The 14,716-nt window shown below is 41.0% G+C and overlaps 1 protein-coding gene across 3 annotated transcripts; it reads right to left on the bottom strand.

Moving 5' to 3' along the window:
* Window positions 1-6: 6 nt before the first annotated feature.
* LOC128313849 (dnaJ homolog subfamily C member 25-like) lies at window positions 7-10,796 on the bottom strand. 3 transcript variants are annotated; one of them, XM_053214005.1, is made up of 2 exons: window positions 10,371-10,796; window positions 7-1,762 (listed from the first exon to the last, which is right to left on the bottom strand). In XM_053214005.1, the coding sequence occupies exons 1-2, from the start codon at window positions 10,701-10,703 to the stop codon at window positions 1,550-1,552; spliced, it is 546 nt and encodes a 181-aa protein (XP_053069980.1). In that variant the 5' UTR covers window positions 10,704-10,796; the 3' UTR covers window positions 7-1,549. The 3 variants fall into 3 exon arrangements, with proteins under 3 accessions (XP_053069980.1, XP_053069981.1, XP_053069982.1); XM_053214006.1 differs by having other exon boundaries at window positions 7-1,741; window positions 10,371-10,794; XM_053214007.1 differs by lacking the exon at window positions 7-1,762 and adding an exon at window positions 1,775-8,757 and having other exon boundaries at window positions 10,371-10,792.
* Between the last annotated feature and the right edge of the window lie 3,920 nt (window positions 10,797-14,716).

Genomic DNA, 14,716 nt, shown 5'->3' on the forward strand with positions numbered 1-14,716 from the left:
TGACTGTACTCCTCCTGGTTAAAGTATACAGCACTGTCTTTGAGTGTGACTGAAATCTGCTATGTGAATGTCATGGGTCCAACAGTTATCCTCTCGTCTTTGTTCTCTTAGTGAAGGTCACAATCCGTAGAATGCAGATATCCCTATTCAAACATTTCACCCAGATCTTCTACCACAGTCACCATCTTCTCACTGGTCCCTAAATTTGTGACTTACTTCATTGAGTCCTGAGCTCTTCTAATAGGATGGTCACCTAATGTTCCAGCAACCAGCCACTCCAAAATCTGAACCTTGTGTCTGGCCTCTCTGCTGCAACCAGAGCCTGTGAAGTCTATTCAGAGCCCTCTAATGAGGTCTCAAATTAATTCCTGCAAAAGGTTTCAGGATCAAGTCTGACTTCACAGGATGGTTTTCTTTTCTTTGGGGTCACCATAAATTTATGACCCCGTTTTTGTCACAATTAAAGACAAGAAAGGTTGGCCACCTCCTTGTTATAGGATTTAATCAGCCAGAATCTTTACTCTTGGGTTTATAGCTTTCTCTCCAGATTGAAGAAAATTATCTTAGGCTGAGGTACGCATAATATACCTTGGAAGGTATTCAAGGTTGGCACAAATTGGAGAGTTAGTTTTCAACAGTCTAAGTCAAAATTCTACTCTCTAGTAGCCTACAAAGTTTAGAATCAACCTAGTAAGAATACTAGGTTACCAACGATACCAGGAATACTAGCAAAAAAGGATACCAGGAATACTAGCAAGGATACCTGGAATACTAGCAAAAAAGAAAAGACAAGAGGCTGAGACCCAATTGAAAGCTACAGGTACATACATATTTTAAAACCATTATATTTATTTTTTCTCCTACCCATCCTGGAACTCAGTCCTCAATCTCCAGTGATTCCCTGTGGCTAGTAAGTTAAAATTTCTTGACATGCAACAAGGCCTCCATAACTAGTGCACTCTTACCTAGCAACATCTCATCACTTGCCCCTCTTTTGCCCATAGCAAACATCAGATAGTAATTTCTGAAATTTGGTGTGTTCTTCCAGTACAGCATGCCCTTTCATACCTATGTCTTTGAACATATAATTCTTTCTACCTCAAATGCCCATCCCTTTCTTCCAACCTCATGAGCTCCTATTAATCCTTTAGGACACTCTTATTACATATGTAACCTATTTATTATAGCACTTATCACATTGTAATCATTCGTTTTTTCTTTTGCTTGAGTGAGAACTTCTGGAAGATAGGTAGGGTGACACATTAATCTCTGTATATCCAAGACCTACCATAGTGCCTGGCATTCAGTAAGTGTCATTTAAAAAATGAGTAAAATTTTGTAAAGGCTCTCCCTCACTATACACAGGTCTTCATCTCACCAGGAAGGCCGGTGATTATTTCACAAAAACTTGGGCTTAGCAGAAATGACTGCTTGATTTCATAGCTTATGAAAATATGCTACTGTGGCTAAAACAGCTTAAACCTTAAAACAGTTTAATGTCTTACCTTTCAATAAGGTAGTATTTTTTCTTTCAGCAATTTTGTGGATCTTAAGGTCCCAGGGTCAGGAGATTCCAACTTCTTTCCAAAACCAAAACCTTTATACTTGTTTCTTCCTCCTCTCTGTCCTGAGCCTTGACCAGCAGGGCAATAAGCTCCTTGTTTCTAATCTCTACAGGAAAAAATGGTGCTTCTGCTGGTGTCCACTCCACTCCCAATCCTCTTGGGCATATGCAGGAGGACTGGAACAGAACCACCAATATCTAGATCAAAAGTGAACAAGAGGAAACCCACAAGCAAAGAAAGCACTGAATCCTTCCTTCTCTTATGAAAATGATCATTCCCCCCCACCTCCCCAGAGGCAAAAATATATTATGTTCTTGCCCTTGAAGAAATAATGAATTGTTTGGTCTCAATATACATAAATTGCAATAATTTGTATTGCAGCCACTTATACATTAAAATTTTTCTGTTACACAGATAGTAGAAACCATTTTAGGTTGGATGTTAAAGGCCAGGAATCAATAGTATATTAAAAAAAACGTAGTAATATTTTTGTTCATTCTTAAAAATATATATTAATCCCATTTTAAAAGAAATACACACACACAAATGATCCTTTAAAAAAAATAACATCTGTTCCTACATTTTTATCCAGGCCATTACATCCTACTACAGAGGAAGGAAATTTACTGCTGTCAGTTTCATTTCTCTCCCTGCTTCCTGACCCCAGTCACTATGCCACTGTCTTCCCATGTCTTCTCTTCTTTCCACATGTGACCTCAACAACTTCCACGATTTGCAGTATCACCTACATACTAGTGATACTCGGATTTGCTTTTCCTGTGTCCTCCTATTTTCAAATGTCTCCTAAGCATTTCCTAAATATAACATAACTATCTCAAAACAAACATGCAAATCTGTCCCTCTGTGTCAGTTAATAGTATAGTATCACCATCTACTTGGTAACCTGAGCTTTTAAAACCTTGGTTATTTTCAAATCAGGGGCATAATTACACGGGGCATTAAGCCTGTGCTCAATTCAAAGGAGGATAAAAAGACAAATAAGATAACGTCCTGGTCTCAAGAACTCTTCCATTTAGAACAATCTAGCAAGAAAAATGCAATTTGATGTGCTAAGGAAGAAAAGACTAACTCTGCCTGAGACCACTGGTAACAGAAACCACAGCAGAGAAGAAATAAGTACTGGATCTTGAAAAGCAAGTACAGTGTAAAATCTGTTCCAGCCACAGGTAACATCAAGTGTTGAAGTACAGAAGCATCAATGAATTTAATGGATTCAGCGAAGGTTGCACAGTAGGGAAATTTAGGAAGAAAGTGTAGTAAATGTGCCCAGGAAGACAGATTTGGATAAGAACCATGGAGAGAACCTTGTATGCCATGCTGAAGTGCTAGAGTAGCATTGTCTGTGCTATTCAAAAACAAAATGTTTTAAAGCATGAGAACAATACCACTAAGTAGAAGTGTTTATTTTTGAAAGCTAACTCTGACAATATCATGCTTAATGGAATGAGGGTGCCTGGCTGGCTCAGTCCGCTAAGCATCAGACTCTTGATTTCAGCTCAGGTCGTGATCTCATGGTTCAAGAGTTCAAGCCCCATATGGGGTTCCACGCTGATGGTGCAGAGCCTGCTTGGGATTTTTTCCCTCTCTCTCTGCCCCTCTCCTACTCATGTACTCTTGCTCGCTCTCTCTCTCTCTCTCTCAAAATAAATAAGCTTAAAAAAAAAAAGAACAGGATATCACGTTTAGAGAAGATGCTAGAGAAAATAGTGGAAGATTCTGAAAAAGGAAGAAAAAAATTACTGGAATCTTTTCAATTCTTGGAGCCTCCTGGGATTATCTATTCCTGAAGGAGGGTTGCACCTTTATAGGGACAGAAGTAACATGTAGAAAACTGGAAGTAATGCAGATAATTCTTCTTCACAGAAAGATAAATTGTGTCCAGTGGAATACAACTGACTATTGCCTTGTCATACTGGCCAGTTTTACAGGCACTTTAGTGTTCCCTGTTCGTGAATGTGTGGCAATTTTTCTCTTTTGAACTGATTTTAATATCTTAGTGGTTCCTTCATTAATTAATTAAATAAAATCTGACAATGTTCATTTTGTGTTTATATGAGTCATAATTACATCCTCTTTTAAAATGTATGCTTTAACAAACATAACAAGATGGACTTCTCAAATGTTTAATTTTGGGTAACTATGCTACAAAATGAGACACAACTGAAAATATGAACCTAGAGAACACAGATTTTAGAGTTGTCACAGATGTAGTTAAGTTTCACCAGGAAGAGATTGGAAAACAAAAATAAAAAAGAGTACCCAAAGGATAGAACTCTAAGGAAAAGCAATGTTTAAGGTGTTGGCAGAAGAAAAGATTATAAAGACTGAAAAGAAATGACTAGAAAGACAGGTGAAAAGGGAGAGAATAACACTGAGGGTGTTTAGGGAGAACAGCTTAAAGAACTATATGATCAGCAACATCAAATGCCACAGATCACACCAGGAGGGAGAAAGGAAGAGCAGCTCTCAGATCTGACACCTAGAGCACCACTGTTCACCTGAAGAACAATTCCAGTATGTGTGCTGATACACGTCAGTCTACAGCAGCTGGAAGGAAAAGGAGGTGAGGAAGTAAAGATAGCCAACAGTGAAAAAAGAAGAAAGATGTGACAGTAGCTTTGAAAGAAGCAAAATTAAGTGAAAGGAATGTGAAATGAACCAACTAAGAGATTTTCAAGTTACCAAAGAAGAATGACAAAATTCCAGAAAATGGTGGAAATGAATTCAGTCAAAAACCTCTCTGTCTTCCCTAACCCATTCTGAATATTGTTCTCAGAATTTTCTTACTGAGAGAAACATCAGGTTGTGTTATTTCTCCTCTTTAAAACCTCTGGTAACTATTTGATACATAAAGTTCGAATTCCTGAACACAGATTAAAAGGTTGTTCATTATCTGATCCCAAACTATGTTCCAGTCTCCTGAAACATCTCCTTACCATATGCCTGACAGGCTTCTAACCTAAAAGTAGTGGATCCTCTAAAATCTGTGAAAAATGCTATAAGGGTCTCTGTGCTGTGAGTATCTCAAAATGTTCTTTTTACCCATGATAAATCTGCACAGGCTAAATTAAAATCTCAAGTGCTCAGTTTCTGGCCAGAATTCTATCAACTCAGTCGTTTTTGTGTTAATCAAAAGCTCTGGGTGTTGATAACATCATGTGTCAGGTAGTCACAGAACTAAAATTAAATACATCTGGTATACAATCAGTCTTTGCCGTAAGTAGGGAATAACAGTTGAAATTAAGGGATCAGTAAAAAATAAACACTTATGGACTCACAGCAGAAATAGTGTGTGTGGTGCATAAGGTACCACACCCTTCTTCTGGGCCCATGGGAGGAATCACTATTGAACATGTCCTCCTTCCTTCTCACTAAACCCAGACAAGATCTCAAAACCTTTACAAGTATTTCAGGGAGTCATAACCAATCAGAGTTGACATGTAAAATGAAAACTATCTGCCATCAAGCTTAATTAAGTTGGCTGTTTATCAGCATCACAACTGTATTCAAAATTTACAAGGTTTTTATTATTTTTATGAATACCCAATTATTATGAATGATTGATTAATCTGGATAGATGCTAGGAAAGAAAAACAATAATTCTAAGAAATGCAGTTAATTGTTCCTCAAAACAAAGAGTACTTCAGAGAAATATAATAAAAGTGATCATTGGTGGAGAAAATACTATTATAATACCTTACCAAACTATATCTCATTCCTGGAATGAGTCTTACATACTCATGACTCCATGTTTTTGTTGATCAGGTTTTCCCTCTACCAAGAATATCCCTTCACTGTCAACTGTTGGTGACTGTTCTAGATCCAGATCAAAGAGTACATTCTTCTCCAATCCCCAAAGAAGAAATAATTGTGTCCTCTCAGTGCTGCAATATAACCTACACATTTTATTATATAACTTAAATAAATAATAACCACACAATAAGTACCTGTCTCCTTGTTATGTTAAAAGATTAAAGGCAAGAACTGTGCCTTCTTCATTGTTATTGTCTCCTCCCTCAGCGCCTCCCTCAGTACCAGTTACAGAAAGGACTGAATAAGAGAATAAACTAAGGAAGAACAATAAACAGTCACATAAAAGGGTAGGGTGTTCAGAATCCCCCCCTTATACCCAATTCTTCATAAGTGCTAAAGCTCTGCTACACCAACTAGACTGATAGAAAACTAAAGTGTTCTTGTGACTTCCCTGCCAAGACAAGGCTAAAGTAGTAAAAGGCTCTCACTACAGATCTCCTATCTTATCAGATAACATTCATGCCAAGATCTTTTGGCAATACTGCCAAGATCTTTTCTGTTCTTTTGTGATTTTGCAAAATGGTGTCAAATTCTATTTTCCCATTTTCTAAGTGCATTCTTTCCACCTGTTCCCTCATCTGCTTACTTCTATGCCTTCCGTATTCCATCTACTTCATCCAATTGTTATCTATATTCAAAAAGGGTTAATGTTTTCACTCAAAAAAACAGAATTTATCCTTAAAAATAGATGTGCATTTTCTCTCATGCGGGAACTTTTCATTCATAGCCATCCAATCTACTTTATCTATACCACTCTTTAAAACTACAGTTAATTTAGGGTAAAATACCAAAGTAGGCTTCACATAACAAGGTCACAATGTCAGAAATCCACTTTCAATTTCCATTCAATCTGAATCTATCTCCAAATATGAGTTTTCATTTAACAAACATTCATTATCTGATGTGCCAGACACTGAGCTAGGTTCCATGGATATACATACAAAAAGGCAAGGAGATGGTTTAGTGAAGAAAGGAGGGCTACTCCATATTTACAGTGCAGTGTGATAAGTGCTATATCCACATAAAAAGATTCAATGTTGACACAGCAAGTGAGAGTCCATTTACTTAACTTCCAAAGTCCACAAATTCCCTGAATCCCAGTAGTCGAATACACTAAATACTATTTCATTGTCTTAACTTTGCTTATATGATGAAGCAAATATAACACAGTGTGTAAAATCATAATGGTTTGACGTCCTGCTGAGAACTGCATTTTTAAGTTATTTGAAAATCTGAACTAAGCATGACTTGATGAAAGCATCTGACCAGTGCCTTCGCCTTCCACAATTACCCATCCTTCTTTTTCTGGTTTTCCTCAGTATCTCTGTGCACAGGTAGAATCTGTGTTGCTAAAATAACAATGAGCAAGTGTGATATCTCCTGTCTTACCAACTGTATTTAAATCCCGTTAGTGTACTTATTTTTTTAACAACCGCCATCTTAAAAAGCCTCTCTCTCTCAAAGAGGTATTTATTTGACCAAGACAACTTCAGGCATAAATCCACAAGAATTCACAATATAAGTTCCCATTTTGGTGATGTATTTTATTATCAACATTCAGAGATCCTTGGTTATTAGAAGTTTTGATGGAAAACCACTATAAGCTTATAATGAAGATATAATGTAGCTTCTTATATCACATATATTAAAAATATTAAGAGACTTGAACAGACTAATAATAAGAGAAATCAAAAGGTTATCAAAAAATTATGGGGGAAGAAAAAAGACTCCTAGCTCCAATGAATTTATAAGTAATCATTTCAGATTTCAAGAAAGGAAAAATTTCTTTTAGATACACTGTTTCAAGATGGAATCTACCTGTGCATTTTACAAAGCAAATATAAAATCAACTTCTTCCATATGCCAGGAATAACTGCACATGGCTATGAAGGAGGACACAGTCTTCCCAAGTCCCTTCCTCTTTCTGGCTGGCTTTGTACATAGTACACCTCTCACAGGGTTTACTGTTATTCTTTATGGAGAAAGATACAGCGCATACCAAAACTAGCAAACAGAAAAGAAGTGGTCCCAGGTAGGCATCTGCTACCTCCATGAGATGATATGTGGAATTCTAGATAGGCTTCTGGATCTCCTTATTCCAGAGCCACTGGAACCTACCAACCCCTCCCACTATTCTATCTGATGTGCTCTTAGCAAAGGCCATGTGAACCTCTTATCCCTCACAAGCCCTGATTCCAGCCTGCAGATATAACTCAAGTAGTAGTTACATCCCCATTGCCTCAAAGGGATAATTTGAAGGCTGAGGCTGTCCAAATTGGATGACCCCAGTTCACTAGATCTTTGCATTACCCAGAAATGAATTCTCTGGCCGCTTACTCACAGTTTTTCATTATGACAGAAATAAAACCTGACCACCCTGTTTGTTTTTAATAACTTCCACATACAGCAAATCAAAGTCCTTTTCTTTATTCCAGGAGAGGGAATCTGCAATGAAGTTTGAAAAAGAAAAGTTTCTGGAAGTGTTCCACTTAGAAGTCCATCTCTATAACTGTAAAACTGGTTTCATAGAGCTGAGCTAGGTCTGATTTTCAGGGTCCAAACCATCCCTAGACATCCCTTTCCTCTGACAGTAACTCTGAATGGGGCTGGGGAAACTACTGCACATTCTCTCACTCCCTCCTCCATCAGCACAACTCCAATTGTTTCCTGTTTGGAGACATTTGTAGTACTGAAAACCTCTTGTTGGAATCAAGATTAAAAGTGTTACTTTTGGGGTGCCTGGGTCACTCAGTCAGTTAAGCGTCCAACTCTTGATTTCGGCTCAGGTCACAATCTCATGGTTCATGAATTCCAGCCCCATGTCAGGTTCCACACTGACAGTGCGGGAGCCTGCTTGGGATTCTCTCTCTCCCTCTTTCTCTCCACCTCTCCCCAACTTGCTCTTTCTCTCTAAATAAATAAATAAACTTGAAAAAAAAATAAGTGTTACTTTCTCCAGACATACCAGTTTTTAACTGCCAAAAAGTGCACAAATTATTTCATTGAGCTTTCATTAGCTAACCAATCAACCCTAAACTTTAGGGGTAAAACATTTTAGAGGCAACCAATGCAGATCTGCCAAATCAGCCTCCAAATATGTGTCTGCAAGAAAATGGCAAGAATAGTTAAGAATCTTGGGGTTCCTCCCAGCAAGAATTTATCTATCATCTCTCATTCTTGGTTCTCGTTTACTAACATGCTCACCACTCTCATGCCAAACCATCTCCAACCCCAGCATAAGGCAACAGTTGCCAGTGTTTCTGCTGCCCTCTCTTCTGGAAGTCCTCCATCCCTCCAGTGCTTCCTTATATGCCACCGGGTCCTTCTGCCTGTTTGTCTGAACCACTAGATTTCCTCACTGCAGAAAAACACAGATTGGGGCTTTAGATGCTGGGTTGTCCTGGATGGAGAAGTTCTTTCCCATTTTTGGGAAGTCTTTCTTCAATCACTCTATATCCTAAATAATAAGCAACTAAACCCTCTGGTATCTGCACTTTCCCCATGCCCCACTCATTTCTTCAGTTAATTGCCAGTAAGAATTACAATCTAAACAATGCTAGTCATAATTTAGCAAACTCAGTACACTCATTAATATGACTCTGTATTATATAAACTGCTCTGGAAAGCATGAATGAAAAGCCTTTAACTCCTTGTTTCAGTATTTTCAGGTCTGGGAAGCTAATCTATAAAAATAATCCATGGTTAAATTACAGTATACCCAAAGTAGTCATTAAAAGCAGACAACATAGCAACATGGAAAACTTTGACTCCAAAAAAAAAAAAAAAAAAGGAGGGGGGCGCCTGGGTGACTCAGTCAGTTGATCACTCCACTCTTGATTTCGGCTCAGGTCATGATCGCAGGGTTGCGGGGCAGCTGAGAGCTGAGTGTGTGTGTGGAGCCTGCTTGAGATTCTTTCTCTCTCTCCCCCTCTACCCCACCCCCACCCACCGCAAACACACTGGTGATCTCCCTCTCAAATAAAAAAAAATATATATATATATATATAAATATATATATAAGTATATATGTATATATACATATATATATTTATATTTATTTTTTTTTTAAGGCTGGAAAGAAGTACCTTACAATTGCTGTAAATTGCTGGTACATTTGCATGATGGGGCCCTTGCAGCAGTAACATTTCCATCCAATAGGAGTTATACTTGTGATTCCTTATATGGTTTGATTTTTGCAGTAGGAGAAGAGAACAGGATCAGGCTAAATCTCCCCATCCCCAAAGGACTCCATAAAGCCTTTGTCAAATGACTACACACATATTCACAAACTTTTCCTGTCAAAAATTCTCAGAGTCTTGAATCCCAAGTCATTAAGCACCTATTTACAGGTCCTATACAGTGGATTTCTCATACTTACTCATAATAACCCTCTGAGGAGGTATCACGGCTTTACTTTTGCATATGAAGAAACAGCTACTGTGACATATTGAGTCACTATCCAAGGTCATACTTGGGGTGTAGGAGCCAAGAGTCAAATATCCGGTCTTCTGACTGCTTGTTCATTGTTTTGTTTTTCTAGATCCGTAAACCCACGCTAAATGGCACATTTAATACCATGCCCAGAAATCAAGTTTCTGTCATGTCAAATTGGCGCCATCACAGTCATTCAATATTGGAGACCTTTCCTGTGTTCTATCACAGATCCCGGTAATAACAACTACCTTGCTTTACAAGTGTAAGCTACACGTTTTTAAAGCGCTTTCACTAAATCCTTAGATGCCCAAAGCTTTGCAAAACTGTAACAAAAAAGGAGAGGGCTGTCCCCCAAGGCCCGAGGGGGCTCCCATCTTTGTCAATGAGCCGTATGGGCTCTTTCGCGGGGCCACGTAGGAAATCGCGAACATCCTAGATAGGAGTCGTGGCGGTGGCCGCGCCCGGAGTCGGGGTCACCGAGAACCCTGCTCCGCAGGCCAGGAGTCTTCGCAACCCATCTGCTCCCCCAGACCTCACCTTAAGAGTCTCGTAGGCGGTCGCCACCAACAGGAAGGCCTCTTCGGCGCTCTGCGGCGTCAGTCCCGGGCCCTCATCGCCAGGCTCAGGCCGGTAGCGGTCGGGGTGGTAGCGCCGGGCCAGCTGGCGGTAGGCCCGCGCTATCTCCGCCTTGCCTGCCGTGCGGCTCACGCCCAGCACCTCGTAGCAGTCGCGCGTGCCGCAGTAGAGCCCCTCCACCAGGGCCCCCGCGGGCCGCACCAGCAGCAGCACCAGCAGCAGGGGCGGCAGCAACACCAACCAGCGCCGGCCGGCAGCCCCGGCTCCCCGGCGCGGAGCGAGCGGCGCCGCCATCCCGGCCTCGTCCGCTGCTCCACCACCCCAGCACCTCTGCCGCACACCGCCGTGCGCCGGGCCCCGCCTCCCCGACCTAACTCCACATCAGCAGGCGCCGCCTCCGCGCAGGCGCACTGGGCACTGCTGCGACAAGCACTTGTTTCGCGACCGTTGCTAGGGGAGAAGGACGCCTCATCCGCCGGGCCGCTTCCGGTATGCAGCTGACCTCTTTCCTAGCCTCAGCTGCTGGAGGATTTGTTGTTAGACTTAAAGGATGTCTCAGTGTCGCACGTAACCAGTGTGCGCAAAGTGCTTTACGTAACGTCCACGGTACCCTTCACACGCGATCTTTTGTACAGCCTTACTTCACCTGCGTCAGTTGGTAGTCTGGCTCTCTTACCGTCTGGTTATCGCCGTGAAGATGTGTGCACAGGGTTTTAAAGCGAGTCCCGAGCCCCAGACGCCTTCCTTTAGTCCCGTGCTGTCTTTCCCAAAGGAAGATGAACTTAGAGATTCTAGTCACTCTCTGCCTGCTGGGGACCCTTAAAGGGTTTCTCAGCCTCCACACTGGTAACATTTTGGACAAGATAATTATTTGCCAAGTAAAGGGCTGGCCTATGCATTGTAAAATGGTTAGCAGCCCTGACCTCTACACGCTAGTAGTACCACCTATCTGAGCGTGACAGTCAAAAATGTTTCCAGATATTGCCAAATGTGTTCTGGGTGTAGAAAAACAATACAGGCGGCTCACTTAAATTTGAATCTCTGACACAACAAATAATTTCTTAGTGTAATTGTATCCCAAATATTTCATGGGACTATACAACAATATGAAGAACTTTGCCTCAAAAAATGTGTTTCTATCATTCGCTTAGTACATATTTATTGAGTCTCGAATAGGAGCTAGGCACTGTTGGAGGCTCTGGGGACATAGTGGTGAGTAAGGTAGACAAAAGTTCTTGATCTCAGGGAACATATATTCTGGTGGAGGATGACAGACAATAAACAAGAAAATAAGTAAACTTTAAGATATAATAATTTCCTTTAAGAAAATGAAACAAAGAAAAGATACACATATATGTATGATATATAGCATACATACATAGAAGAGAGAGAGAGAATTAATGAAACACATAGGAAAGTCACCTAAGCTGAAATTATTAGAGCCAGGGTCAATTGTTAGGGTCAATTCCAGGACATCTAAACTGACTTCGAAGGACAAATAGAGGATGACTTGAGGAATGGGAGTTAAGGAGTTTTGGGATAAGGGAGTTGTGAAGGAAGTACCAAGAAGGGGAAAGAGGCAGGCAAGAAGAGAACATGAAGCTTTTCAAGAAATAAAATATAGTCGATAGGACTGGGATGGGAATGAGGAGTGAAGGGGATGAAACCAGAAGCAGCCAGATTGTGAGGGGACATTTTATTCCATGTCGAAGAGGTTACTTTTTATCCTAAGAGCAATGGAGAGCCAGAGTGGAATTTTAAGTAGTAAAATGACACCTTCAAATTTGCACTTCAGAAAAATTACTTTGCTGAGAAAATAAGTTGGGAGATGTCAGGACGACCATTATGAGACAGTTTTAAGAGTCCAAGTAAGAGATGCTACAGGCTCATTTCAAGGTAGTACACTGAGAATAGAGAAAGCATAGTGAAAAGTTGAGGCACTTTCGTGAAACAAAATGGGCAGTTTAGGATCATTGGCTCTGGAGAAGCTAAGGAGAGGAATAAGTCATGGTAATGCCCACATTTCTGGATTGGACAGCCAGGTGCCATCTCTAAAATAAGGAACACAGAAGGAAAGTGGGTTTATGGTGTAAGATGATGCATCCATTTGGGACATACTGTGTTTGAAATTCCATCCATGTCCACATCAGAGCATGGCACGTCCATATTTGAAACATTTGATGATTCTCATTGAAACTCACATCCCATGAGGCTCTCAGATATGCAGATTTCCCAGTCCACTTCCTCCATGCAAGCTCTTCTTATAGAAGCTCATTGCTACCTGTTCAGGCTCTCCTTCCCAACTGGAAGAACTTGCTGTTCTACCTTGAGTTAAAGGAAATTTTCTACATTACAAATGTGATAGTGTTACTCTCACTCGAATTTGCCCTCAGATTAGAGTTCAAATACTTTAGCAGGCTCTCAAGATTTATCTAGGGCCTCATACACTCTGCTTTTGCTCACACTGGTCTGTCTGTGTAAAATATCATCCCTCCCCTGCTGCAGTCCCCTCCAACCCCCTATATCCTGCAGGACTTAGAGATAGTTCTCTTCTATTTGAACTCTCCCCTTGTTGTGTCATAGTCCCACAGCTGATTTGGAGCTTTGTACTCAAGATCAAACTAGCAGAGGGGAAGCTCGCTTCAGAGCAGACAGAACTGTGGTGGATATTAATTTAGTGCCTCTGAGTTGCAATCTCACAATTCCTTGCCCTGGGGAACAGGACTCTGCAGACTGCATTTCCCCCATGGCCACCTGACTGTTAAACTCTACCTACAGAGGGTGCTGGGGCACACTGCAAGGCTGAAAAAGAAAAAGAGCATTGCATTTTTTTTCTCAAACAGATCAATATGCAAAATTCCCTGTTCAGCACCATTTTCTTTGCCACCATGTTGGTGATGGCTCCTACTATGGGTTGATTCATGTCTCCCCCCAAAAGACATGTTCAAGTCCTAACCTCTTGTACCTGTGAATGTGAACTTTTTGTTGGAAATAGAGGCTTTGCAGATGTAATTAGTTAAAATAGAGTCATGTTGGAGGTGCCTGGGTGGCAGTTAAGTCAGTTAAGCATCTGACTCGACTTTGGTTCAGGTCATGATCTCATGGCCATGGGATGGAGTCCAGAGGCTGACTATGTGCTGATAACACAGAGCCTGCTTGGGATTCTCTCTCTCTCTCTCTCTCTCTCTCTCTCTCTCTCTCTCTGTCCCTCCACCTCACGTGCTTTCCCTGTCTCTCTTTAAATAAACTTTTTTTAAAAAATGAAAAAAAGAAAATGAAGTCATGCTGGATACAAGTGGGTTCTAATCCAACAACTCTTGTCCCCTTAATAAGAAAGCGGCCAGACACACAGGGAAAATGACCATGTGAAGACAGAGGCAGAGATTGGAGTTATGCTACCCCAACCCAGGGAATGCCAAGGATTGTCAGCAGCTGCCAGAAGCTAGGAGAGAGGCATGGAAAAGTTTGCTCTCAGAGGCCTCAGGAGGAACCAACTCTGCCAACAGCTTGATTTCAGAATTATAACCTCAAGAACTGTGAGAGAGTAAGGGTCTGTAGTTTTAAGCCAGCCAGCTCATGGTGATTTGTTACAGCAGTCCTAGGAAATGGATAAATCTCCAGTCAGGGTCTTAGTCACCACACAGGCGGCAGCTGTTAGCTTTCAGCAGTTTCTTCGCTGCAGCAGCAGGCAGCCTGCTTCGGTGATAACCACACTCTCTCCTCAGAGCCAAAGGAATTACAATAATATATAATAAATGCATGCTTAATGGATGATGAAAAGTTCTGGAACTAGATCATGGTGATGGCTGCACAAAATGGCTAAGATGGTAAATTTTATTAAAAAGAAATAGTAAATACGGGGTGCCTGGGTGGCTCAGCCAGTTAAGCAACCGACTTCAGCTCAGGTCATGATCTCATGTTTCGTGAGTTCAAGCCCCACATCAGGCTCTGTGCTGACAGCTCAGTAGGCCTGGAGTCTGCTTCAGATTCTGTCTCCCTCTGTTTCTGCTCCTCCCCCACTCACACTCTGTCTCTGTCTCTCTCTCAAAAATAAACATAAGAAAGAAAGAAAGAAAGAAAGAAAGAAAGAAAGAAAGAAAGAGTAAATGCAAAGGGTAACAGCTACCCCTGAGGCTAAGGGGAAAAGGAAACAAGGAACTCAGAAACTCAGAGGAGTGTCTTGCCCCACATCTGAGATTAATTCTTTTTATTGAGGTAAAATACACATAAAATTTACCATCTGGACCATTTTTAAAATGTACAGTTCAGGGGCACCTGGCTGGCTCAGTCGGAAGAGCGTGCGACTC

This window comes from Acinonyx jubatus, unplaced genomic scaffold (assembly GCF_027475565.1).
Source record: "Acinonyx jubatus isolate Ajub_Pintada_27869175 unplaced genomic scaffold, VMU_Ajub_asm_v1.0 scaffold_106, whole genome shotgun sequence".
In the NCBI taxonomy this organism is placed as follows: Eukaryota; Metazoa; Chordata; class Mammalia; order Carnivora; family Felidae; genus Acinonyx; species Acinonyx jubatus.